This window comes from Pholcus phalangioides, unplaced genomic scaffold (assembly GCF_987345545.1).
Source record: "Pholcus phalangioides strain wild (caught in Gottingen) unplaced genomic scaffold, Ppha-v1.0 ptg000001l_1, whole genome shotgun sequence".
Taxonomy (NCBI): domain Eukaryota; kingdom Metazoa; phylum Arthropoda; class Arachnida; order Araneae; family Pholcidae; genus Pholcus; species Pholcus phalangioides.
Window position 1 is genome coordinate 2650507 of NW_028301594.1, and position 27518 is coordinate 2678024.

At 37.2% G+C, this 27518-nt stretch overlaps 1 protein-coding gene across 1 annotated transcript; it reads right to left on the reverse strand.

Moving 5' to 3' along the window:
• On the reverse strand, positions 1-27066 carry LOC149089679 (uncharacterized). Its single transcript, XM_089236001.1, has 8 exons — positions 26577-27066; positions 20870-20993; positions 19919-20056; positions 10690-10761; positions 5345-5401; positions 3429-3488; positions 2817-3045; positions 1-1689 (listed from the first exon to the last, which is right to left on the reverse strand). The coding sequence occupies exons 1-8, from the start codon at positions 26848-26850 to the stop codon at positions 1405-1407; spliced, it is 1239 nt and encodes a 412-aa protein (XP_089092127.1). The 5' UTR covers positions 26851-27066; the 3' UTR covers positions 1-1404.
• Positions 27067-27518: the final 452 nt, after the last annotated feature.

Here is a 27518-nt window from a genome sequence, read left to right on the forward strand (position 1 = left end):
TTTTGTTGGAAAAAAAAGTCGGGCTGAATTTTATTGATCAGAAAACCAGTGTCTGTCACGAAATATATCATGTCCGTATACGGCCAATAAATGTCAACGCTAAATTTGAACTTCGAACTGCACAATGAAATAGACACATATGAGAATACAATGCGTGTTCCTTTTTCATTTATGTCTCTTTTTATTTTTAATTCAATCACTTTGAAATATCGGAACATTTTTTTTGTTTGGTGACTGTATTTTCTCCCATAGCTATATATATAATTATTATATAAAAAATATACTACCATAATTTTGAAGAATTTTACTATTTTTAAAAAGGGGATTTCGGGACAAACAAAAAATTGCTAATTTTTTCACATTAAAATACACAGCTGTGTGTGATACCGTATTGCATTAACTCTCTGAAACCGCCTCTAAATTAAAAATTCTTATATGGTCCTGGTTATATTTAAACGTGAAATTTTCTTGTTTGCAACTTCTTGTAATACTATAACCCATAATGTACGATTGAATCACTCGGATACCTGATGATTCCTTAACATTGCTTTGAAAAATTATTCAGAAGCGCTGCACAATCTTAAATCACCAGAGACTTAATTAACTTCAGAAAATGTTGATCCACCAATTCATTCTCGAAGATGGCATTGCTGGGGAACCAAAGAAGAATGCTACCCTTCAAGTATTAAATTGTGCATTATTCAAGTCTCAAGAACATTGCTTTACGGCATAATTTCCAAAAAAAAAAACCCCCAATGTTTCAAACATCAAAGCAGATAACAAGTAATAGCGTCAAAAGCAATCAACTTCACGTGAAATTAAATTCTTAATCAGCAACGCACAAGCCAAATCTAGCTTTGTTAAACTTTTTCCACAGTATTGTTTTCAACAAAAACTCACACCACCACTACCGTCTTACTGATGGTAACCATACTAAGCACAAATACATCTGACACTTTTTTTCAGTTTACATGAAATTTTATTGAAAATTAAAGCTAGAACACATCTCTTCAAACTACATGGGGAAGTTTTGTCGTTTTTTTTTCATCCGCCATATGCTGCTCTGATTTTTTGACTTATGTAAGGCAAAAGGCATGATATTCACTTTGCCTTGGTTAAACGTTTTCTTTGTTTATTAATATTAAAAGAGGATCCAAAACGGTACTTTTGGAATGCAAGAAACATCGCTGACAAGAGATATGTTTCCCATGCTTCGTTAATATATTTGAACGTGAGCCGATTCAACTATTCAATCAATCAAAATGAAGAGCTCGATTGCTTTTAACATGTTATCTTCTTAATGTATTTCATAGATTTGTAACAACACAAGAAAAAAACCCAAGGCAAAAGTAGAATAACATTAGACAAAGTTACACGATTTTTTTTTTCTCTATTTCTTTCTTTTTAAGCTGTAACCAAAGAAGGAAAGTCATTCCAATCATCAACTCTTGGTGCTGACTGAGCAGGAGCCTTACTTGGTCTTGACTGTCCTCGGCTCAGGCGACTGTTTCCGCTTGTGGCGGGAGGACCAGGTTCCCGGTTTCGGTTCTCCTCACGAGGCAAACCTCCACTTCGAGGGCCAGTACCACGGGTTCCGCGGCCTCTACCTCGGCCACGTCTTGAATAGTTGAAGTTTATCTGAATGTCTACCAACTGGCGCTGCCTTCCTCTACGCCCAAATTCTTCATCCTTTTTAGAAATTAAAAAATTTTGGTTTATAACAGTTTGATTTCGTAAAAGTGCAACAAGCTTGGAATGTTCATTTTCTATTTCATTAAGAAAAAAAGCTTTGGGTAAAAGGAAACTATTTTACAGCCTACAATCAATGTTTCATATAGTAATGGGTAGCTCCACCTGGGGGGGCTCTCTCATGGTACTGGGACAGTCTAAGGAGACCACAGGTGAAAATCTGATGGAAGGGAAGGGGGAACAAAACGTGAAGAGAAGCCACAGAGTTGTGAAGAAATAAAGCTTTCAGGTTAAATATAGTGGGAAAAAATTTGACTACTTTCCAAGTCCAACAAAGCTGTCCATAAAACCAGGGACATCTAAACACTCGAGCCAATGTGGGCATGACCTGGGGGCCAACATGAGACCTAGTACTAGGATTTTCAAATATAAAGTATGGAAATATGTAAGCTGTTATTTCCAGTCAAACATGAGTGCCTCAGAACATCAATTTGCCTAGGATCATGTTGAGAAGACTGCATAAAACAGTCACACGGAAAAAAGCTCACTGAACTTCAGCCTATCTGTGATAGGCCCAGCCGAAAGAATCAATTTGTATAGGTTTGTTGGGTCATCTAGTATATTAGATTTTGTCCCCAAAAAAATTAAGACTTGGAAGAGATTATTATCCATTACCTAGATCTGTGCCTGGTAGGGTTACAGAGTTTGGATCAGGGTTTAAACTACGGTCGCATTTTTCGCAAAATGTGAAAGAAAATCTTAGAATGCGAAAGAGGTAATAGTCACTTTCGCAAAAATGCATACAGAAGGTACGAAACGAGTAGACATCCAACTATCAATCATTAACATTTTAGCATTTTGCTAAAGCTTGTACCACCCATTTTTGCTTTTTTGCTAAAGGAATTTTTTTATCTAGCTTAAACCCTGGTTTGGACCTTATTTATAAAACTATTATTCATTACAAATCTAATTAAACTCAATTCAACAAGTGGAAAGGATCTTGCTCTTACATGTGGGTGGGGGCATAGGGTTAAACACTGGTAAATAGGACTATTAATCCATAACACAAATGTCAAAGCAAAGCATTTGTTTCAAACTAAAAGGGAATAAAATCCAATAGCCCTTACATCGCCATCTTCATCCTCATCTTCTTCGCCATCATCATCATCTTCCTTAACTTTCTTCTTCAGCATGTAGAGCTTTTTCCATTGGGTGCCATCCTCCCCTTCTCCGGGTTTCCTCAGATTGAATTTGGGCACAGCACGCTGGCTCTCTTGTTCCCTTTTCCACTCATCCAGGGTCATTTCTCTTACAGATTCGTCAATTGCCTCCTCAGAAATGACTGGCACATTCTCCCTACAGCAAAATACATTTGTACAGAAATAAATCTTGATGAAAAAATACTTGCCAATACTCGACAGTGCTTCATTCGAAAATTTCTATTAATGTCTCCGAAAGAACAATTTATTTCATAAAATATTTTCCCTGTATGACTCGACAAACAATAAGAGACTTTGGTATAATATCATCACTTTTTATATCGTTTGGCCTATGACATCACTTTTTCCAGGCCCCTGCCAGCATGATTATTGAATTAGGATTACTCATTATCAAGTCATCCCACTTATGAAGTCATTTTTGTTCAGTCTCCAGGGATGAGGCTTTACCAAGGTCTGACTTTATGTAGAATCAAAGTACAATATAAATTTTTTTTTTTTTTAAATACCAAATACACTCACTTTGCCTCGACATTTTCTTTCTCATTTTCAGTTGTGCTAGAGAAATTCTGGTTCTCAGTCCTATGAAAAATGAATGCGAGAATTCAATGTATTTACAGCGAAAAAATACATTTTATAAAAAAACGGTTGACTATCTTGAAAAAATGAATTGTATCAAAAATTAACACTACAATGAAAATAGGATTTCCCACAAATGGTTCATTCACATATTTAAATAAGAACTACATGTCTAGTCATCACCAGTGCTGGACCTATACCAGGTCAACTCCAAAAGTGATATTGGCGCCTAAAATTTTATATGAATCTTTGCTAAAAGTGTAAATGACACAAAATTTGATTTCCTAATAACGTGCCTTCCAACATGAGGGATTTAATAATCTGAAAATTCCCAGAGAAAGAGTACATGTACCTCTTTAGAGGTTAAATTTTGTAAAATCCCCTTCTTCGTGACTCTACATCATGAAATAAAACTACTGACCAAATTTTACATTTATAGAACCCAGCCAAAACTGGCAGGGTTATGGTGATTCAGTCAATACATATTTTTCTATATGAATGAATTTATTATAAAAGGTACCACTACACAGGATTTTCACTGTATATTCATCAGGATGGAATTCAGAGTAAAATACGACTGATTGCAGTTAACAATTTTCACAACATTTCACAATGTGGATGGTGGATCAACTACAATAGTCTACACTAATAGTCAATCAAGACCAGAACTAGAATGAAGCAACTGCCTCGGGTGGCGAACTTGAACGGGAGCGGCAGTTTTAAGTGAGAACAAACAGTTATAAAATTATCAAATTTTAGATCATGGAGGGCCACAAAATCATGTTTGCAAAAGGCAGCAAAAATCCTAGTTACAGGGCTGGTTACAATAATCATTGTTATTACAATTGGTATAATAAGTCCTAAATATTTTTGTATAATGGCTGGCCCATATCTTTTACTTTCGATATAATGGCCACACAATATAACGCCTGTTTATTGAAAGAATGATAAAATGTGTTGTAATGTATGTAAATATAGATGTGCATAATGTATATAAATGATAAATGGGCATAAAAGAATGATACATGGATAAAAAAACTGATGAACAATTTTCATATTGTCTTGAAAAAAAAGAACATTACTTCAAATACATGATCCAGGACTTCACAAATAAGAAAAAAAGTTAAGTATCTCAAAAATTTCTTAGGAGCCAAAAGCTTGGTTTGGCTTTCAACTTGAAAGCCACATTATGAAACCATAAAATTTTGTCAGTCTTAGACTCAGATTTAACAATAAAATATAGAAAATTTTAGGCAAAAATAATGATTTTATAGTCACCATGGCAACTGGGATTTGTCAAGCCCTATGCCATAAACACAAATAACACATCAAATAATACCTTCCAGAAACTATGATACATCACCAGTTTTCCATAGAAACCCTATCACTCTTATTTTGCTGAAAATTTAAGCAATACTATCCGCTTATGTAAAACTTTGGTCTATTATCTAGGGCAGCGGTTCTCAACCTTTTTTGTGACTCACAGAGCCCTTTTTAATAACAAATTTCTATGGCGGAGTCCAGTGGGCATATTTTTTATTTATTCGTCAAAGGTACTGATTTTTATGGTTTAAAAATATTTATAATTTTTTTTTCTCAAAAATTTACTGGTTTTTTTTTAATTTTCTTCGAGTGGCTGCAGAGCCCCTGAAGAGTGCACACGGAGCCCTAAGGGATCCACAGAACACAGGTTGAGAACTACTGATCTAGGGTCTTACTTGCTGCAAGGTTTGTTTAAATGCAAATGCAAATCCTACATTTACAGCCCAAAAAAGCCTTCAAAATGTGAAAAATTTGCAAAATAGAGTAATATAGTATTTCTAGCAAACTCAAGACAAACATGGAAACAAGATTCTTACTCAAAATCACCACCACCCTCATCCCATACATCTGACAGGTTTTGATCTTCAGCAACACTATGAAAAATAAAAATGCACATTGTATATTAATTTCAATTCACTTTCCTGAACACATTGACACTGACAAATTATTTTTTAATACATTCAACAACACCATGAGTTGGAATAGAACGACTTCCCTGGGGCTTGAATATTTAACATTAGCTCACTATGTCGGGAGTTCCTGAAACTGCATCCCACCCACCGTTGTAAGGGGCAACGAAGAGCAGTGACTCTAAAAAAGGTTTTTTTGAAGCGATTCTTTGTTAAACAGCTTTGGAGAGCTACAGATAAGCATTAGAGAAAGGGGCACAACAGAAGAAAATTGAGCACTCCAGCAGTATAATATTCTTTTTCAATTATGTACACACATGCTGCACTATAATAAATTGACATCACACATTTTTTGTGGTCTTAATATTTGAATAAGATCATTTCTATGTACCCAATGATAGAGTGAATCGCATTAAAATTGTGAAAAATTTGTTCTCAATATACCAATGCCCCAATAATTTTATCATTCATACATATGTACGCACATATATATACACACAGTAAAAACTATTTTCAATGGAAAAAAATCTTGGTCCCGTGATTTCAATGTCAAAATACACATTAAAAAACGTGGATTGAGTGGAAACTAACGCAGAAACTGAAGGGAAAGTGTATGCTCTTAATGGAAAATTACACACAAATACTACGAGTGTTTCCCAAACCAACAAACCAATAGAATTACACAAAATGTTGAAATGCTCTACGGAAATTTTTCATGCAATCTATGCTTGCCAATACAAGTTCTGCATCATCCATCCATACATTAGCAAAAACTGTTCCCGTATTTGATGCTGTGATTTCAATAAACCAGTTGCTTCTTCAAATTGTTACAAAATCTTTCGGAAAAGAAAGAAAGATTCTACGAGAAATCAGTGCAAAGATTGAATTTCCAATATATGCAAGAAATAAAAAAATTACAAGCTGCTTTCCGTAATCGCAAGGACTGAGGATTATATAAACATAGACTACAATGTATAAACTTGAAAACTTTAGGGAAAGTCAAAAACAAGAGGATGCAGATGAGATAAATGTCTTCATTTCAGAAGAAAAACAGTAGGGTGAATTTTTATACAGATGCTGTCAAAACCTTGAAAGAACTATAGCAATTTCGCATTGAAGCATAATGATCTGGCTTTTTTTGTATGATTTCTGAAACAAAACTATTCACTGAAAGTCAGGCAGCAAAGGGTGTGAACTGCACATAAAATTTTATAAACTACTGGAAAAAATTATTTGTGCAATACGGTTTTTAATTTTTTACTCACTATTCGGGATGTGAATAGTTATTCTATGTTATGAACTGCATATAGTATGATGTTAAAGTAAATACAGTATGTATTTTTAATAATACATAATACAAAAATTTCTCAAATCATAAAATGTCTAACCATAATAGAGTAAATTATGAACATTTTTAAATATTTTATTTTCAATCAACTTCTAACTTTTATTTTTTAACTTATTTCAATTTCATACAATTATATATTAATATAATAACAATAGAATCTATATATATAAAATTGATTTACTGTGTGTCTGTCTGTCTGTCTGTCTGTGTGTGTTCTCTTTCTACACAAATTTAGATCGATCGTCACCAAATTTTGCATATATACCAAATGGGACCCGACTTGAACGATAGGATACTTTAAAATTTTGCAGAGCAGAGCAAATGCCCCAAATGGGCAAAAAAACTGTCGGGCAACAATGGTTTTTGGGCCTCAACAATCACTTTCGGAACGTTTACTTTGGTTACCATGGTTCCCTAGCAATGTGTTTCAGACGCGTATATGACTTCACAATGGTTTGTCACTTCTCTAATCCTGTTTGTATATATGTATAATAGTTTATGCCTTTGTAATGGTTTGTAAATTTTTCAGCTCTCTCAGTAATGAGGCTTTTTGAATAGACGCCATAATCATCAAAATCACTTTGAGGGTTAGGCAGAGGATGATCCCCATAGAAATCAGTGTGAAAACTGTCGATTTTACTGTAGAAATGCTGAAATTTAGTGGATTTTCCACCATATCAATAATTTTAAAAATTGATTTGAATTCCCGATTTTTAAAATGTTGAGTTCGCTTAGAGATATATGAAACCCAGAAGATTAAATATGAAGTGATTAGCCAGACCTACTTTTGAGTTGAGATCCATGCAATAACATTGATTTCAACTTTTTATTTATATCTTCAAGTATGAAAATTAATGTCTCCTTATTGTCTAAATGCATAAATTCATATAGTTTAGATTGTTTTAAAATTAATTATGGGCTCATAAAGTACATCAGAGAAATTCCACAGTTTTAATATTTTTGAAGCAGAAACCGGCAGATGAATAACTAGAACTTCAGAGGGGGGGGGAATCGAAACACTTGGCACCCCTTGAAAAAGAAAAAATATATAATCATTTCTACGTTTCTTTAAATCTAGATTTGTTTATTTCATGAGTCGCGCAATAAGTCGCCATATTGGTTCAACTTGGACACGGTTTGTATGTCCCTCAAAGAGAGAGATATCACGTGATCCAAAAAACCTCAATGAAGAAAACCCAGGCAACGCAGGGTATCATAGCTAGTAATTATATATAATATTATATAATTTCATACAATTTAATATTCATTACATACACAAGAAACATTTCAATGTAAATATTTTCAACATCAAATCCTTTTGCCAAAAAAAAAAAAAAAAAAAAGGACCTCACACTGCTCTCTTGTACAATCATTCAGCAAATTGCCATTTTGATACTGAATTACACAAGTGTGCAAATGCTACCAGTTGATATGAAATAAATATCATAAATCATCAAAATGGAGCAATGAACCATGTGATGGAAATGCAATGTTTATTTTTTTTTTCATGGTAGATCTTTTCTCCAGTTGTCCTCTAATTTTTCATATTTATAATTTGAAAGTCATTTTATGAACACCCTGTATGCTTAAGAAAATGCAAATTTCTTCAAAATTGACAAATTAACCATGTGGAATAATGCTTGTTATTTTTACTGTAAAAATTTAATGTGATAAATACATTGCACTAAAAAGGAAAGTCAAAATGACTGCCAGCAGCCCTTTTAGGTATAACATATAGTCCGGCCCTTCTAGTGTGAAACTTCAGTTAGTTAGTTACTTTTGTGTAATACCCAGAAAGTAGCTTTACGGCAGCTTTATTAACATTTTCAATGGATATAATAGGAAATATCAAACACACGTGAGGAATTTAAATATATATTGAAGGTTATTTTGAGGTGAAATATAAAAATATTCTTGTAGCAGTTTCAAAAATATCTTAAAAAATATTATAGAAGAATTTATCATAGTAAAGGACATTGTATCAAGAAGAATTTAGCATTAGACTATGAAGAATTTAAAAAAATGTGGGATTTATCATCATATCAAGCATTGTTGTAACAATGTTTCACTGTATATTCATCTTTATATTTATACTAAGGTCCACTCCCAGTAAAGGATATTGTATCAAGAAGAGTTTAGCATTAGACTATAAAGAATTTAAAAAAATGTGGGATTTATCATCACATCAAGCATTGTTGTAACAATGTTTCACTGTATATTCATCTTTATATTTATACAATTTCGCCCCACTTCATCAGCGTGCTATGGAAAAGGACGTGTGAAAGCACCAGCTTACTGAAGCAAATTTTACAATAATAAAACAACAAAAAAGAAATGAGATTCATCAAGTACCCCCAGAAAATTTCCCCATGGGGGTCCAGAAATTTAATTCGCTACAAATTTTACAATGTTAAACAACAAAAATCGATGAGATACATACAGGGGGCCCCCGAATTAGAACCTGTCAACATTTCCACGGGAACCTGACCTGGAAGCTTGTAGGAGACCCCCTGTGAGGGGACACGAAAATTTTTCAAATTTTTATCAATATTACAACAAATAAAATCCAGAGCCCCACATCCAGTAACGGGGACACAATACGCATACTTTTAGTGGGGCCCCAGACTGGCTTTATCTCTGGCTTCTGCTGTTGCAAATTCTACAACAGAAAAGAATGATATTCATCCAGGGCCCCCATAATGAAACCTGCAAAACATGGGGCCCCCGACTTGGAAGCTTGTCGGTCATCCCCCGCTGCGAGTGCCATGAAAAATTTTCATTTGTATTTGTTTTACCAACGAATAAAATCCGGGGGCCCCAACCAATTCCCCAGGACACCAAATCGCATACCTTTAGTGGGGCCCCAGACTGGCTTTATCTCTGGCTTCCGCTGTTGCAAATTCTACAACAGAAAAGAATGAGATTCATCCAGGGCTCCCATAATGAAACCTGTAAACATGGGGCCACCGACTTGGAAGCTTGTCGTTCATCCGCCGCTGCGACTGTCATGCATGCTGTTGCAAATTCTACAACAGAAAAGAATGAGATTCATCCAGGGCCTCCAAAACGAAACCTGTAAACATGGCGACTTGGAAGCTTGTCAGCCATCCGCCGCTGCGAGTGCTATGAAAAATTTCCATTTGTATTCGTTTTACCAACGAATAAAGTCCAGGCCCACCCACACAACTATACGTGACCGAATTTGAAAATTTTATGGGGGCCCCCAGACTGGATATATCTTGAGCTTCCGCCATCGCAAATTTTTCATTGTTAAAGCAGCAAGAAAACAATGAGATCCATCAAGGGCCCCTGGAAATTAAAACTTTTAACTTCCCCATAAAGGTATACGTGCAATTCCCCCCCCCGGTACCCGACCCTGTGTGTTTGGAGCACTGGTGTTATATGTATATTATACATATACATATCTCTCGGCATGACCCCACCCCCTCCCACAAGAGCAGGGCTGACAGGGGCCGGAACGATTCTCATCATTTTTTGATTTTTCACACTATAAATTAACCACAGAGGGGCCCCTGAAAAGCTGGTTTGGGGGCTCGCCATCCGAATTCCGGCCTAGGGGCCCTGCTGTAGGATGTGGGAGCCTCTCTGTACATGCACATAACATGCTCCCGATGGGTCAAATGGGTCCCGATATATGCTAGAGTTAAATGAAAACTTGACCCAAAATCGTAACCAACTTCCATAACATAAAATCGTCACTAATTTCGGTTGCTTAGAAACAGGCCCTTTTCGAGTTTGATTTTATATTATAGACTAGATATACTGTACGAGTTCTTGGGAGAAGTCAATAAACCTGTTTTTGAGTTTGAAAAATTTCTATTTAGGTTTGAAACCCCTAAATAGAAGTTTTACGAATATGGAAGCTAGTATGCAGTATACTCACTGCACTTCTTGCTTGGAAGAGCCCCAATTATTGGCTCCAGCTCCATCACGTTTGTCTACAGGTCGTACACCTCTGAAATGAATAGAACTTCAATTAAAACTTGAAATAGAAAAAAACTTCACTTTAAGATCATAATGTAATCATTGCAATAACATTTTGTAACATCTCTAGGAGGATTTCTTCCATAAAAAAAACCCCAAAACACATTTGCACAAGAATACACAGAAAAGATGGTGGCTTGAGAAATGAAAACATTTCAACAGAATTAATCCAAAAACTCTGGCCCAAGTCAAGACTCTATGAAGTGACCGACCACTTAACACATTTCCCAAACTTCCATCCAGTTATTGACTGCTTCCCAAAATAGGGCCAGCGCCTGGGGGTTCGTCGTAATGGAGCACTTCTAAATAAATGTTTTTGAGGAGGGGACCCCCATTCTACCTTTCTCAAGAATTCATTAACATACAATGCAACACATCTCTGGACTTGAACTGACTTATATACAGTAACCATGACACAAAATACCTCAATTCTATTGCGTTCAGATTAAAAGGAGAAAATTTCTTACAAGATTTATTTTTTCAAATAAAATCCTAAATTTATGTTATTTTAATTATTATTACATGGGAATTGTCGAGCCCCGACGAAGACTTCATCAGAAACAAAAGCAGACAACGCAAAAGTTTTGTAAAAAAAAAAAAATTATGTATAAATCTTTTATTTAGTTGAAACTTAAAACTGATGAAGCTGCAATTAGGTTTTCATGACCACTTTATGCTTTGTTTCTATTAAACTGTTAAGCCACAGGGAGATACTTTCATGAGATTTATACCCCCCCCCCCATCAAGCCTCTTAGAGGTCGCATAAATTCAATAATAGTGCCAAACGTTTTACGCAAAGTTTATTTAGCACAGAGTTCCTCAACCACCAGTCCACAGCCCAGTTCAGAGCCACGAGTGATTCACAGTGACATTTTTCCCTTTATTTTCCATTGGTCATGTGTATGACTGGACCAACCTCTCACAAAAGTGAAATCAGGCCGCAGACTTCAATAGTTCAGAATTGCTGATTTAGAGAAGTGTTAATTGTGCTTGAGCTTTTCATTGGATGAAATGGATTATAAGAACCTTGGTCACTTCGCAGATAGTTTCCACTGCATTAAGTCTAATACAGACATTATGGTCAGAGGTGGATGTACTCAATGTATGTATGTGTGGTGCTGCCCGCACGATGGCGCTGGCGTATCTTCGCAGCTTGTATAACAATTATTCTATTTTCTGCTCGTGGCAACGCAACAGAAAATGGTGAGTCAAAGGCATCTGACTCTGCTTGTTTGTTGTTGATGTTGTCCTACTCACCAATGCGCGTGTCTGTGTCTCGCCGTGCACGGGCCACATTTTTCTCTACCAGCATTTCCGTTTGTATTATGTAAATATTAGCTATTGTAAATAAAGTGTAAATATATAAACGATATTATTCATTTTATTCATTACATTATATTAATTTCATAAATCAACTAAAGATTGGCGACATCGGACGTGAAACAAAAGAAACCACCATGGCAGAGATGAGTGCTGTAGTTATACCGCCATTCAACGTGCGTGATGTTTCGTTATGGTTCGTGATGTGTGAAAGCACTTTCGAGTTAGCCTCTCCAAAACCAATAACAGAGTCAAAAACAAAATACAACTATATCGTTGCAAATCTACCTCCAGATAACGCATCTCTAGTACGAGACATTCTTATGAACCCACCAACTTTGGAGCCTTACGAGAAACTAAAGTGCGAACTAGTCACACGTTGCAGTGAATCCTCGTCTACACAGCTCAAGAAACTTCTAGCGTGTGAGCCATTGGGAGATCGGAACCGTCTGACATTCTCCGTGAATTAAAACGAAGAGCGGAATCTCACAACGTTTCAGACGACCTATTGACAGAACTCTTCCTGCAACAACTGCCCAAATCCCCTCGATCTATACTCGCTGCCGTCAGCCCACTAACCCTTGACAAAATGGCAGAGCTGGCCGACAAGATCCAAGAAGCAAGCCCACCTCATGTAGACGCCGTGGAAAAAAGTCAAAAATCGGACATGATCGCACAACTCCAAGAAGAGGTTGCCCAACTACGGCGCGAACTGAAAACAGTTTTGCATGTGCGTTCCCGCAGTGTTTCGCGCTCGCGTTTCTCCCGTTCAAAGAGATCAACACCACCACCTACGTTGCCGGATAGACTATTTTGTTGGTACCATAAGACATTTGGCAATCAAGCCAGAAGGTGCACGTCACCATGCAGGTTTACAAAAAACGACGAAGGCGGAGAGTAGTAGCGACATGCTCCCAGCCAACGACATCTCGTCGCTTATTCGTAGCCGATTGAAGCACCAACATTTCATTCCTTGTGGACACTGGATCTGATGTTTCAGTACTCCCAGCATGCAGCACTGACAAACGTCAACCACTTCTCCAACTTTCCGCTGCAAATTCATCTCCAATAAACATCTATGGTGAGTGAACAGTCACTTTAGATTTTCAACTCAGCAGAGTCTTCCGGTGGACTTTCCTCTTGGCTGCGGTACCGAAACCGATTCTTGGAGCCGATTTCTTGTACAACTTCAATTTGTTTCCGGACTCTCGACGACTATGTCTCCTCGACATGAGGACGAAAATCACTGCAAATTGTCAACTAAAGAAGTCAGAAGTGCACTCAATCAAACTTTCCGACGGTGACACAACTTATCAAAGCTTGCTCAGCAAATCTTCGCTGAACTCTAAACCATGTTGTGAGCATATCATCGAGACAACAGGTAGGCCAATTTTTGGTAAAGCTCGCCGTCTCTCTCCAGAAAAGTTATCTTGCGCCAAAAAGCAATTTCTGGAAATTCAAAAACAAGGATTATGTCGACCATCAAATAGTGCATGGGCAGTCCAATTCATATGGTCAAGAAACCTAATGGTGCGTGGCGTATCTGCGGTGATTACCGTCAGATAATAAGATCCCCACACCAGACAGATATCCCATTCCTCATATCCATGACCTAACCCACATGCTTCACGGGACTGCAATCTACTCGACCATCGACCTCGTCTCGGCGTATCAACAAATTCCAGTGGCAGAAGCTGACGTGCCCAAGACTGCCGTCATCGCGCCTTTCGGGCTTTATGAATTTCCTTTCATGCCCTACGGACTTTGCAATGCCGCCCAGACATTCCAGAGGTACATCGACCAAGTGTTGGCTGGTCTCAATTTTTCAGCGGGATACATAGATGACATCCTCATCGCATCACCGAACTCTGAACAGCATAAACAGCACCTGGACATAGTTTTCAAACGACTGGCTGAGCATGGTCTAAAGATCAACTCTCTGAAGTGCAAATTCTCCCAAGATGAAGTCACATTTCTTGGACACAGGATATCATCAAAAGGAATTTCTCCTCTTCATGATAAAAGATTTCCCAAGACCGGCAACCATCCAAGAACTTCGACGTTTTCTGAGAATGTTGAATTTTTATCGAAGATTCCTTCCTGGGTTAGCAGAAACACAAGCTCCACTATGTTCATATCTTCAAAAAAAAGTCAAAAGCAACGCGAAGATCGAGTGGACAGAAACATCAAATCAAGCTTTCGTAGATTGCAAGCGAAAACTCGTTTCTGCAACCCTTCTTACCTTTCCACATCCATCAGCCAATCTCTCTATCATGGTAGACGCATCCAACACAGCAATCGATGCCTGCCTGCAACAGCTTGTCAAATCGCACTGGCGACCTCTCGCTTTCTACTCCAGGAAGCTTATCAAAACTGAGATGAATTATAGCGCTTACGACAGAGAGCTGTTAGCAGCATATGCGGCAGTGAAGCAGTTTCAACACATGATCGAAAGAAAACATTTCATCCTCTACACCGACCATAAGCCGTTGACGTTTGCATTTCGTCAAAAGCCTCACAAGACATCTCCCAGACAAACACGACATCTAGACTTCATCGGACAGCATACCACCGACATACGACATGCATCAGGCGTACAGAATCAGGTCTCTGATGCTCTTTCTAGAATACAAGCCATTGCATGTCCTCCATCAATAGACTATTCCAAGATCGCAGAAGCTCAAGCGACCGACAGCGAACTTGACTCTCTCAAGCATTCCTCCTCATTAAAACTCAACATCTGCAATTTAGTTGGTATAGACAAACCACTCTGGTGTGACACATCCTGCAATCGAATACGCCCATATATACCGAATACTCTTCAAAGACACGTTTTCGATGTTCTTCACAATCTATGCCACCCAGGCATCAAAGCAACAACACGTCTTGTCTGCAATCGCTTTGTATGGCCTTCAATTCGGAAAGACTGCACTACCTGGACTCGATGTTGTGTGCCTTGTCAAAAGTCAAAGGTGCACAAACATACTGTTTCCGCTCCAGGAAAAATAGAAATGCCAGACACTCGTTTCAAGCACGTTCACATCGATATCATTGGTCCACTTTCATCATCCCAAGGTTACACATATTGCCTCACCTGCATCGATCGATTCAGCCGTTGGATCGAAGTTCTACCGATGAAGGACATGACAGCAGCCACTGTTGCTTCAACATTCTATTCTGGTTGGATCAGTTGTTTCGGAATAAGAGAAAATAACAACAGACCAAGGTCGACAGTTCAAAAGTTCAAACTCACCAAACTCCTTGGCATTCAGCACATCAGGACGACACCTTACCATCCTCAAGCTAACGGGATGATAGAAAAAGTTCATCGACAACTGAAAGCAGCTCTGATAGCTAGGTCAAACATGAACTGGGTGAACACACTTCCAACAGTCCTGTTAGGGCTACGATCCTGCTACAAAGACGACCTCAAAGCCACACCAGCACAACTCGTATATGGCACAGAGCTCCGATTGCCTGGGGATCTGATCACCAACAGTAGTAACAACATACCGTGTCCCACAGAATTTGTCTCCATCCTAAGGGACCAGATGCAGCAGCTACAACCAACTCCTGCAACGGCGCATGGTGAAAAGAGACTGTACGTACATTCGGAACTGAAGAACACCACCCACGTCTTCCTGCGGTCAGACACAGTGAAACGAGCACTAGTCCCCACTTACAACGGACCGTACGAAATGCTGAAACGTGATGAGAAGACATTTTGCCTTCTCATAAAAGGAAATCCTTCCACGGAATCAGTCGACAGGTTAAAACCTGCCTTTCTGCTCACCGGCAGCGTGCCTCAGCCAACTAACAAAAAGTGCCAAAAACTTCATCGTTCCGAAAAGCATCCTGAAAAAGAACGACCAGCAAAAATATTTGGGAAAACCGTCTACGTTCATCGAAGCACGTGACTTTTAAAATATAATTTTTTTTCTCTTCTTTCCACGTCCTTCAGACTGCGAGGGGGGTACTGTGGTGCTGCCCGCACGATGGCGCTGGCGTATCTTCGCAGCTTGTATAATAATTATTCTATTTTCTGCTCGTGGCAACGCAACAGAAAATGGTGAGTCAAAGGTGTCTGACTCTGCTTGTTTGTTGTTGATGTTGTCCTACTCACCGACGCGCGCGTCTGTCACGCCGTGCACGGGCTACATTTTTCTCAACCAGCATTTCCGTTTGTATTATGTAAATATTAGCCATTGTAAATAAAGTGTAAATATATAAACAAAATCATTTCATGAATCAACTAAATATGTATATATATATTTGTATATATATATCATGTTTAGTGTATTTTCAAAAGTCGGGGGGGGGGGGGGCCCTAAATGACGGGCCTGGTTTTTGACTGCTAATTACTTAAATTTACCCTCCTGCTTAGACCTTTCTGCTGCAATCTCAAGATATCTCCTCAAACCTGATCTACTTTATTTCAGCCACTACGGAATATCTCATCTTGTAAAAGCACGCTGAAGTCACTTTTACATTAAAACTTGTTTTCCACCCCTCTCCAATCAATCAACTCCCAGTGGGCTGAGTCAGCTATTTTTCAAAGTTAGATACAAGGAGCAAGAAAGTCTTTCCCCCACTTTCAGCACTCTAAAGAAATATACGTTCGGTATGAATACAAAAATATTTTTCACCAAAAAAATATATCTTCCTAGAAAACCACACATATCATAGCAAGTATTTTGCACCATGGTGAAGGAAATAAAAGTGATGGGTGGAATAAATTTTCTTGTTTGCAGGGGAAGCAGTTTTCAGTTCGCTATCAGGAAAAAAATTCTTGAAAATAGGTGGCAATTTGTAACAGTTTTGCAGTTTCAAATGTGGCAGTTATAATGCGGATCGGGAAAATTTTACAAACCGTTTAAAGGGTTAAGCCTCCCTGTAAACATGCCTTCGGTTGTAGTCAGATAACCGTTAGACTCAGTGACTTTTATGAATTCGGCATACACGATACAAATAATGTAAATATTCAAAAGGCAAATCAATACAGAAACTTGTACAAGACCACCTATATTGTTATCTTATTTTTATAACACATTCAGGTCTCTCACTCAAAACATTAGAAAAAGTAGGACGGGGAAAGATACCCCCTTACACAACATAATCATAGCATAATGAAAAAAAAAAATTTTTGAAATTTTTTTTCAAAAATTTAAAAAACTTTTTTTTAATAGCATATTATTTCAGTATCCTGTAAGTTTGACTAGAGCCAAAGCAAAAGGGCAGTTTAAAGTTTGACGAAAAACACTTTTTGGCCGAAATAGAGTATATTTAACCAACACAGATAATTCTTTTGTCTCCTTACAATATAAATTATTTTTTTTTGGAGTCTTTCAAAGTGAAGTCTGCCAACCATCTTCGACAATATACAGTAAAACCTCGTTAAGTCTTCACCCTGATAAGTCGGCACTCCGGTTAATTCGTCATTTTTCTTCAGACCCTTCCAGCTCTCATAGACCACAATGTTATTGAACCCTCGTTTACTCGTTGCTAATTTCAGTTAAGTCGTCACTATGAAAAAGTTTGAGAAAGAGGAACAGACTATTTTTATGACTCCCATTAAAAAAAGAGCTTGTTAACAGCATTGCCATATGCTTAAAAGTCACCATAAAACCCTATATACCCAAACGGAACAGTTTAAGTAACGGAAGTTACGCTGGCGAAGTTAATTTGCAGACTAAGGTTTTTTAAACGTTGGGGAATGTTCAAGCCAGATCTCATTTCTGCCTGGGCTCCATTGGAGAAACTGGACAATCCGTGAGACACCCAGGCTCTGTCGCAAGAAGCAACGTAAGCACTTCGGCCCCCCAGGGCATCTCCGGCAAAACTAAAATTTATTGATACATCAAAGATTACATATGGTGCAAGAAAATCAAAAATTGTGTAAATTGAAGAATCAAACTAATCAAGTTAAAGTCAAAGTGCAACGCAGGCGCGGATAATAAATAATCATACAATGCATGGACTCTACTAATTTAGGGCTTGAAATTGAAACAAAATATCTTTGGTGAAAAAAATTTGACATTCTTTCCCAAGTTGAGGTCCCCTGTTTACTTATCCCTGCCCAGGGCCCCCCCAACAAATCAAAAGTGTTCGAGATTACTTTGTAGTTGTATCATGAACTACTGATGAAGAATTCAAACACTATAATTAAATTTGATTTATATGTAAAATTAATGTGCAATAAAGAGTTCTGTTATGAAGAAAAGCTACTTATTCAAACAGTTGCTCTGTTAGTCTATAAATTAAAAATTAAGTATAAATCTGTCATCAAAGTGTACAGTACATTTCACCACAATAATTCAAGTATTAAGAGATAAAAATGATGAAAAATTGCTATTATTTTTTCTTTCGCAATCTATAAATTTTATTGTTATTTTGATTCATACTTTAATAAATGTCATATTACTTTAAATTTATACGATTTTCATAACATTGCACATTAAAACTGATGGCACTCCGCTTAAGCCATTATAATTTTTCGATAATTTGAGGTGACGACTTATCGAGGTTTTACTGTATATCAAATTAAGCCGCTGTGGTGATCGAGTGGGTATAGTGACGGACTCGCGATGCGAGGATCCGGGTTCGAACCCCACAGTGGTGGTTGGCTGAAGTTGGTTTTCTGTGGTTCCCAACTTCAAGGCGCGAATGTGAGCCGATCTCCCCATTAAAAAGTCTTGCCACAGAGAGCAACAGGCCTACAACGTTACAAATATCCAATCATTACACTTCACTCACGATTTGAAGTATAGATGGCAGCACTGAAATATCATACACAACACTAGCTACACGCTCAGACTGTTAGGTGTACACACTCACTTTGTTCCAGACTGCCACGAAGCTGGGCTGGAAGAGATCTCGGCAACGGGATAAGTCTGGTGGCAGAGACCCTGGCATTCATTCATTCATTGTACATCAAATTATAAAGGCGTGCAAGTTGTTTAAGAATGCCGCTCTTTGAAGACCACTTCCAAGGGCACAGTGCAAAATGTGTGAATTAAGGTCCGATATAAATAAGTCAAGGTGGACCAGATAGTTTTACTGCATTGTCCATCCCCCTTTTTAAAAGGATCTGTTCAAATTTTAATGCTCAATGACAGTAATCGTTTTTGATAAATGAAGCACTCTCATTTCTAGCTCTTTGCTGAGCATTGTAAATATTGTTTATGCCTCTCATGCCCTAAAAATATAAAAATACAGAAGACAATTGAATGTTAGTGGGTAGCACGAGAATGACCAAACCTAGAATAAATAGGCCTATGTATCCAACTGCTTTGTTACGCAAACTGTTGTGTCACCTATACATAAAATGCGCACCATAATTTTTAATGATGAGTGTTACTGCACAAGACTAAGTAACAAATTAGTACAAAATATTTCTTTTCAACCAGGCAGAAGTTTTCAATGACTACTCTACTTGTAAAACCCTCAACTTAAGCAAATAAAAAATTACTAACCCACCAAATGGTCCACGTACATTTCCCCTCCCCCCAAATAACTTTAATAACAATACAATTTTTGCTTTGGCAGAATCATTAATTGCAATCTACTACATATATATGAGGCATATTCATTACATAAAAATATGCCTTTTAAAACGTAATTTTATATTTGAATTTACAGTGCGTATGCTTTTGAATTTACCAAGATTTATAGTTCAAGGAAATTAGCATAGCAAGATAATACCCAAAGCGACACATAAATGCAAAAATGTTTTGAAGATATCTAACTGCTCTAACAAATTTTAATCATCACCAAACTTCCAACACATACATATTACCTATATTACTTACGTTTTATCACTTCCACTCTGTCTATCGAAATCCCGTTTCCTGCCTTCACCATAGAATGAACCACCTCGTCCCCTACCACGACCCCGGAAACGAAAGCCACCCCTGCCGCGACGGAAGTCATTTCCATCACTTTGTTCTCTGCAGAAGGAAAAGCAAATAATTATTGAATTTTAATTACAAAGAAGACACTCAAGTGCAAATCAACAGAACATCCATAAACTGAATGTACAGCACCAGCCACTTTCAGGCACAATAAAGAAAGGACAAGTAAAAAAAATTGGAACATGTAATGGTTTAATAAACAGTTTTCAATCAATATTTCTCTAAATCGAAGCCTCACAAATAGGGAAAAACTTGTCTACAGCGAAAATTTCTTAGGATACAAGAATTTGTTTCATGTGAAAATTTGTTAAAAATAGATTTTTTTTCAAGATTCGACATTTTATCTGGATCTCGGCTGGACAAATCCCAGGGCATGGTGACTAAGAAAATGGAATTGGTTTGGTACCCGAAATTTTTTTTTTTCTGGTGGTTACTAAATTGCAGGCTGACGGCAGCACAAAGTGGTTGGAATTTATAGCAGCATATCTGCCAATGTGCAAGAGGGTGACTTTGCCCTTAAAAAATTTAAGCATTATTTTACACCCTTTCCTCCAAGTAAAAAATTTTTTCGCCACCCAGATTTTTTTTTAGATTTGTCCAGTCCTGGTCAAGGTTGGTAAACATATGAAAATAATTTTTTTTTTAAAATGACTTCCATTTAATATTTGCACACAGGAAAGTTTAGGCACTAATACTAATTTATCAGTGCCATGGAGACCTGGGATTTACCAATCCCTCATTTAAGCCGCTTCAAAGAGACTTCCCACTCATATAAATTTCAACTTAAAAGATCAGACTAATCATTTCTAAAATTACAAACGGTATCAATGGAAATAAGCATATGTGAACCTATGATCAAAAACTTGGTCGTCGGATCGCTTCACATTCCTGTCATCTTTGCCAATGAAATCAACAGCTGAAGCTTTAGGGAACTTATCACCTGAGGGTTTATTCCTTGCCTTTGATACATTTTCTAAGGGAAGAAAATAATTAAAAATATAGATACTTACAAATTCATTTAATTCAACACGTAGTTTCAAAAATATGAGCACATTAAAAACCTCAAAGCACAATCATCAAGTTATCAAGGAATTCGAACATTATATGGCAATGCACAAATTTTCAGTCCGCAGGCCAGAAACTTGTATAGTGGCCATATGACTCGTATTGTACGAGATATTACCATAATTTTGACCGTATCACTTTTTTAAAAAATAACCTGTTTTTCTCCCGCATTTTAAAAATTTTTGAAATCCACAATTAAGGTTATTTTCATAACTCTTAAATTATATTATAATAATTAGATAGTCAACTTACCTCACATATTTGTCAATCACCCCAAAGCAGAATGTGCAAAAATCGGCTACGTACGTGGCAGAACAATTTGAAAGAATTTTAAGAAAAAGTGCAAAAACACACTAATTAAATGTATGGGCATTTTTACTGCAGAACATTTCCAGTCAGCTGAGGGCTCGTTGCAGAACAATGCTAAACATTCTGCTTTGGGGGTCAATCATATACGCAGTCCAGATATTTTTTGCAGGGTGCAGTTTTTTGTGAAAATTTCTTATTTTTGTGAAAAGGGTCATTAATTTCGTGAAAAATAAGTAATTTTTTAAGGGAAGCGAAATAATCTAGTTAATTAATAACAAAAGAAATGAAATGCAGAATTTATGGTTTCATTAATTTGTATTTTGTACAGGGTCTTTTTTCATACTGAAATTTTGTGACAGACCCAAATTTTGGTTGAACTGACCCCTGTTTTTTTAGAGAATTTATTGCTATTTGCGGTAGTCATAATTTTCCACAATTGGGAATTTTTCAGCAATCTCAGCGTTAATTGGCCATTCTAGTTGCTGTAGAGTGGCCAAACTAGTAAAATTTTATGGGGGAAACATATGATCAACCTATGGAACACCATATTTTTATGGGTGAAAAATATGATCAGCTTAGGTATTCATGTTGTGTGTGTGTGCGCCTGGAAGTAGCTGGTAATAATAGGCTTTAACACAGAGCGCAGCAATCGAATTAATCCTGTCTGTTAAGCATTTGTGATTTTTTCTTATTTAATAGTCCATAAGCACAACTGCATTTTACGCTTGGGGACTTCTCGTTTATGGTTTCCCACATTTTTCATCAAGTTAAACATCTTTTCTTTTTTCAAAATTTTACTTCACTGTGGTTTGCAATAGCACTCCATTTCCCGCAATAGGTGATTTAATTGAGATTTTTATCAATAATTGGCAACATTGCTTACTTATGCCATTATGTTTGGCAACAACTGCAGATATCTCTCGTGCTTGAAATTAGAATTTCTCGTACTTTTCCTAGAAAACATAGCCAGACCGTTACAAGAACTGCAAGAGTATTTTTCATCTTCACAAATCTCAGGAAAGTCTAGATGCCAGGACAAATTGAGGAGTCAAAGTTTTTTCAAAGAAAAATAGGTGAAATATTTCAATTTTTCCAGGACAGCAACCCCTCTCTGTATTGATAGGCACGCCGATATGAATTCCAAAAAATCTTGTTTTGTCCTGACCCTAATTTAACAGCCTAATTTAGAGAATCTAGGTGCCAATCTCAATATTTTTTAGTCATCATAGTGACTGTGGGGATTTGTCGAACCCTCTAAGCACCTACGTATTTCTGAAGGGGCAGCTCCTTGTCAAGTTAATAGAAATATTAGGAGGGCTCAAACAAATTGGAGAAAGTGAACTCCAACCAATACAGTAGAGCCTCAAAGTTCAAGGTTCCAGATAATCCAAGGGACTAGATTTTTTTTTCTATCTCTTTCTCCTTTTCTGGTGGTTTTTTTCTTCTTTTTTTTGCCAAATGTTTTATTCTTTTTTGATTCTTTCAGCGAATGAAAGTAGTTTGTTTTATGGGGACCTTGATCCCTCAGCCAGGATTCTCCAGTAGAACCTCAAAAATGACTTTCCCACAGACCTCTTCCATAGACAGCCCTCATATTTTGGGCCCGAGCAAATACGAATTTTTGGGACCCCTTATATGGCAGAGATGCCACTGTACTCCAATTCACCTGGGTCTCGGGACCCAGGATATTGGCAAAATCAGGGTCCTTTTTATTTTTGAGTGAAAGTGGGTCAGTCATGAAAAAATTTCTCTCCCTGGTATCTCCGAATTTTTTCCAGCTTGGCTGAGGTCTTTGATATTTATATTATTATATCTCTTTGTTGAGACAGAACAACGAGCCATGTTCTGGATAGGAGGCGAGGTGTATCTCTATGAATCAAATAATTCATGCATTCAAATCATACATTCGGTACAGCGACCGTTTACATCAAAAAATTTCAATATTTTTGTACAGATTTAAAAAATATTGGAAAAATAAAACATTTTTACAATATGTTAATTTAAAATTGCTTTTAAGTGTTTGCTTTTAGTGTGAGCCAGCCAAACTTTCTGTAAAGAATTAGATCCTTATGCCTCTCCTAAAGCCAATTCTATGTACACACCTTTATCGTGATGACTACCGCATACCAGCCAGGGTTTAAGCTACGATCGAATTTTTCCCAAAATGCAAAAGAAAATCTTAGAACGCAAAAGAAGTGGTAGCCACTTTTGCAAAAATACATACAGGAGGTACAGAACAAGTAGGCATCCAACCATCAATCATTAAATTAGCATTGTAGCATTTTGCTAAAGCTTTTCTCCCCATTTTTGCTTTTTGCGGAAGGAATTTTTATCTAGCTCAAATCCTGATACCAGCTAGATGACAAACCTGGATATTCAAGGTAGTTTTTACAGATTGTTTTTTTTTTCTCAACAACCTAGGAAAATTTGTTTACAATTTGAATGGGTGTTCTAAAAAATCTTGTATGGTTTTTCAAAAAACGGCACATTTGTTGCACTCTTGTAGGAACAAGGCAAATTTCTGTTTAATTTGCCATATAAACGCTGGTAGATAACTCCAAAGCAAAATATGCCGAATTCTGCGGCGTACGTCACAGAACAACCAATGCAATTGTAGAACAATCGGGAAGAATTTTAAGAAAAATGTGGAAAACACTATTATGGGAACTGTAGAACATTTCTAGTCAGTCGAGGGCTCATTGCAATACATTCTGCTTTGGGGATAGATAGCTGCAAAAGTACTGTAATTTCTGGTATGTAACCAAAGGGGAGAAAATCCACAGGGAATTCAAGAAACTCAGAAATTTTAAAATTCATCACAGTATGGTAGTCTTTGAAACAGATTCGTATGCATGTAGGCTCTGTCTAAAAAACATAAAAGGCTGCCAATTTAATGACCCTAGAAAACTTGTGGGACAGGGCATGCCCCATTTACCCATGTGAAAAACAGGTCTTGCTGTATAGTAAATTTAATTTTTTTTTAAAAATTATTGTACCAACGTTCGTATATATATTGGGTTGGAACCCCCACCACTCTGGAGGGGTTATTTTGATCCCATAACATTGCTCAACAAGGCACTCCCTCGAGAAATAAATACATCCTGTTATCAGTACCTTTCATGAAGGTTGTTTATATGTTCTTGATAAGTTTATGAGTTTGTTCTATTTTTTTTCTTCTTTAAGTTATTTCATTCTTCAGAGTTTTCGTGGGGTAAAAATAACACTCCAACTCACTATTTCAACAGATATTATTTATATGACAGCTGTAGCATTGAAATTGAAATGCTATCTTGAAAAAACGCCAGTTTCCTCCATAAGTTTCAAATTAATGGTGAAACATTGGATATCTGAGGTGAGCATGAGGATAGTGTTGGTGGCGAATTGTACGCAAGATCTGTGTAATCAACATGTTGTGGTGGTGTTTGCAAGGACTGTGTTTCTGACTCAGAATATAACTATATATAATTTTGGTGTGTGCTTTTGAAAACCGAAACAGACGCAATATGGTCTGCCACGACTTTGGCGACTTTTTCCTTGCGATAAGTTGCCAAGACCATAGTAATGGGACTCAAAATTCAAAACAGCCATTGTTCCATTTCCAGCGCGTCTCTTGGATTATTATTCCTCCCTTCTGTAGCTCGCGTCATTTGAATTATTATCTACTGGTCAAGTTATATCGTACAGTTTTATTATTTCATTGTATTTATTACTTATTCATCCATTGTCATACCTTCTGTCTTATGGGTTTATTATTTAAAATCAACCTAGAGAATTTTTCATGCCTGGAATTCCTTATGCCCGGATCCGTTTCTTATTTGAAAAAAAAAAAGGTCTAGGTTTCAGTTTTTAATACATAAATATTTATTTATTTAATATGCCGGAATTCCTTATGCCCCGATCTGTTAATTAAAAAAAAAATCCAGGTGCAATTTTTTTCCATTTTTATGCTCGGTGCTTTCTATTATGTTTAGCACGCTGATGATTTTTTTTTTTTTTTGGCCGTCCAGAGTGTATGATGGCCTTGGCGACTCTTGGCGCCATACATGTCGGCCATCAGACATGTATGGCACCAAACATCGCCAAGTGGCGGACCATACGACAGCTGTTCCGGATGAATGATGTAAATAAAAAAACCCATTGCTGTTATGAAAAACTCTTTTGGTTGATTTTTAAAATGCAATAATACTTGCTGGGGTCAAAATGGCCCCATCACACCAGTTATGCACAGAATTTCCATAACCCCAGTTAAAGGTTGAAGCCATGGATTGTGGCAGCATTAATCTATATACAGAATTCAGCCGTTCAATTATTTATGAAACAGATAAACCCAAAAACAAAGATTTAAAAAAGATCCAAGTCAGGGCAATTATATTTCATCAAATGAGACTGATTTGACTCCTGTCCGGTGGCCCAAAGATGGAATTTTTCCCCTTCTTAATTTTTTGCTACATATATATATATTAACCTGTAAAATCAAAATAATGGGGACCCCTCTCCTTCAAAAAGTTATATATTATTTCTTTTGAATAATCTAAGGTAGTCTCGGTCCTGTTCATCTCACAACAACACTTACTGTATTTCTATGAGTTATGGCGATAGTAAGAAATATTGGAGGCCCTGGCACATAGGCCAGATACAAGTTTACACCTATGACACCCCTCCCAAGTTAGCTTCCCCAACACATTTTGAATGGGACACAACCTCAAATAAGGGGACCCCATTCTCTAAGTAAGAGGCCCCTTTAGGAGAACTCTTGAAAACTCACAAGAGCACCAATTAACATTTCTTTAGGAAATTAATCGCGAGATAACAACCACGACTGAATAGGAAAGTAATTTTTTTTTTTGACATTTACAAAGTGCTTTTGTCACTTCTCAGTATTAACAATTTCCCCCAAAACAATAAACAATTTCCTCTTCCCCCGGAGAAAAAAAAACAATTTTTTAAATTTAAAATAAAAAGAACGCAAGAAAAAATTCTATTTTAAAACTCGTCCACGCCGGAAACCGTGCCGCACCAGGGATAACAAAGATCACGCCGCTGAGCTCGCTCACATGGTTACCAGCTAACCCTGATGCGAAGAGGACTGGGGGGAAAAAAACCTAAAAAAAAAACGGCGAAGTGGATCGACTTCAATTGAATGTTCTTGAGAGAGAAAAAAACGATGAATCGAAGAATATACCTGTGAATTCCGGAGATTTGGTGGTAGTTGGTTGAAGGGAATCCTTTGATTTCTTGGCAAGTTGAGAGTTTGAAGAAGCTGGCGCCACTACTGCAGCACGCTCCTTGCCTCCTGGCTTGCTCACGATCTTGCTGCTGCTAGGCTTTTCTTTAGGCTGTGTCTTTTTGCGTTCCCTCTCTTCTTCCTGTTGTTTCAAGATTTCTAAAGGATCCAATTCATCGTTGTAGAACAAATCGTATCTGTTTCTAACTCCGATACCATAGCAGTTCTCCATAGCTGCATGCGAAATAAAAATACTTTGCGCAGTACCATACACACGCGAGGGTTTTACTCAAAACAATGGCTCCTTTCCTCCCGCTTCGGTGTTGCCAATTCTCTTTTTAGAACCGATCGCAAACCCCATGAGCGCACTCGATCAAGTTGAACCGTGTCGTCTGGATGGAAATTATAAATTTCGTCGTTGCGCTGACCATGTTTTCTCGTGAGAAATACTAGAAATTGAGATTCCACATACGGGACATTGCCAATTATCGCCACAAATGATGCCAGAAGTTAAGATTATTGTCAAATATTGATGAAATCATGGAGAATCGGTAATGGCGGGAAATGAAGCATTGGTGCAAATTACAGCTAGGCTGACCATATTTTGTCGAGAGAAATACCGGAAATTGGGATTTCAAATACTGGAACATACAGGACATCGCCAATTATTGCCAAAAATGACGCCAAAACCAAACAAAGATGCCAAATATTATTGAAATTACGGAGAAATCACAATTGCTGGAAATGAACCATTACTGCAAATCGCAGTGGATTGAAATGAATTCCACGAAAAAAACGTTCACCAACACAAATGTGGGAGATTAATTTTCTCATTTATAGATGTAATTATCATAAAATAATTTATGATCTGAAAAATAATGTCAATCTATGAAATTATGA

Excerpts from the sequence above, each read along its gene's own strand:
- LOC149089679 (XM_089236001.1), bottom strand. The coding sequence starts at position 26,850 with ATGGAGAACTGCTATGGTATCGGAGTTAGAAACAGATACGATTTGTTC. Across the intron at positions 3,046-3,428 it reads AAAGAAAATGTCGAGGCAAA|GGAGAATGTGCCAGTCATTT; the intron begins GTGAGTGTATTT and ends ATTTTGCTGTAG. Across the intron at positions 1,690-2,816 it reads ATGAGGATGAAGATGGCGAT|GATGAAGAATTTGGGCGTAG; the intron begins GTAAGGGCTATT and ends ATTTCTAAAAAG.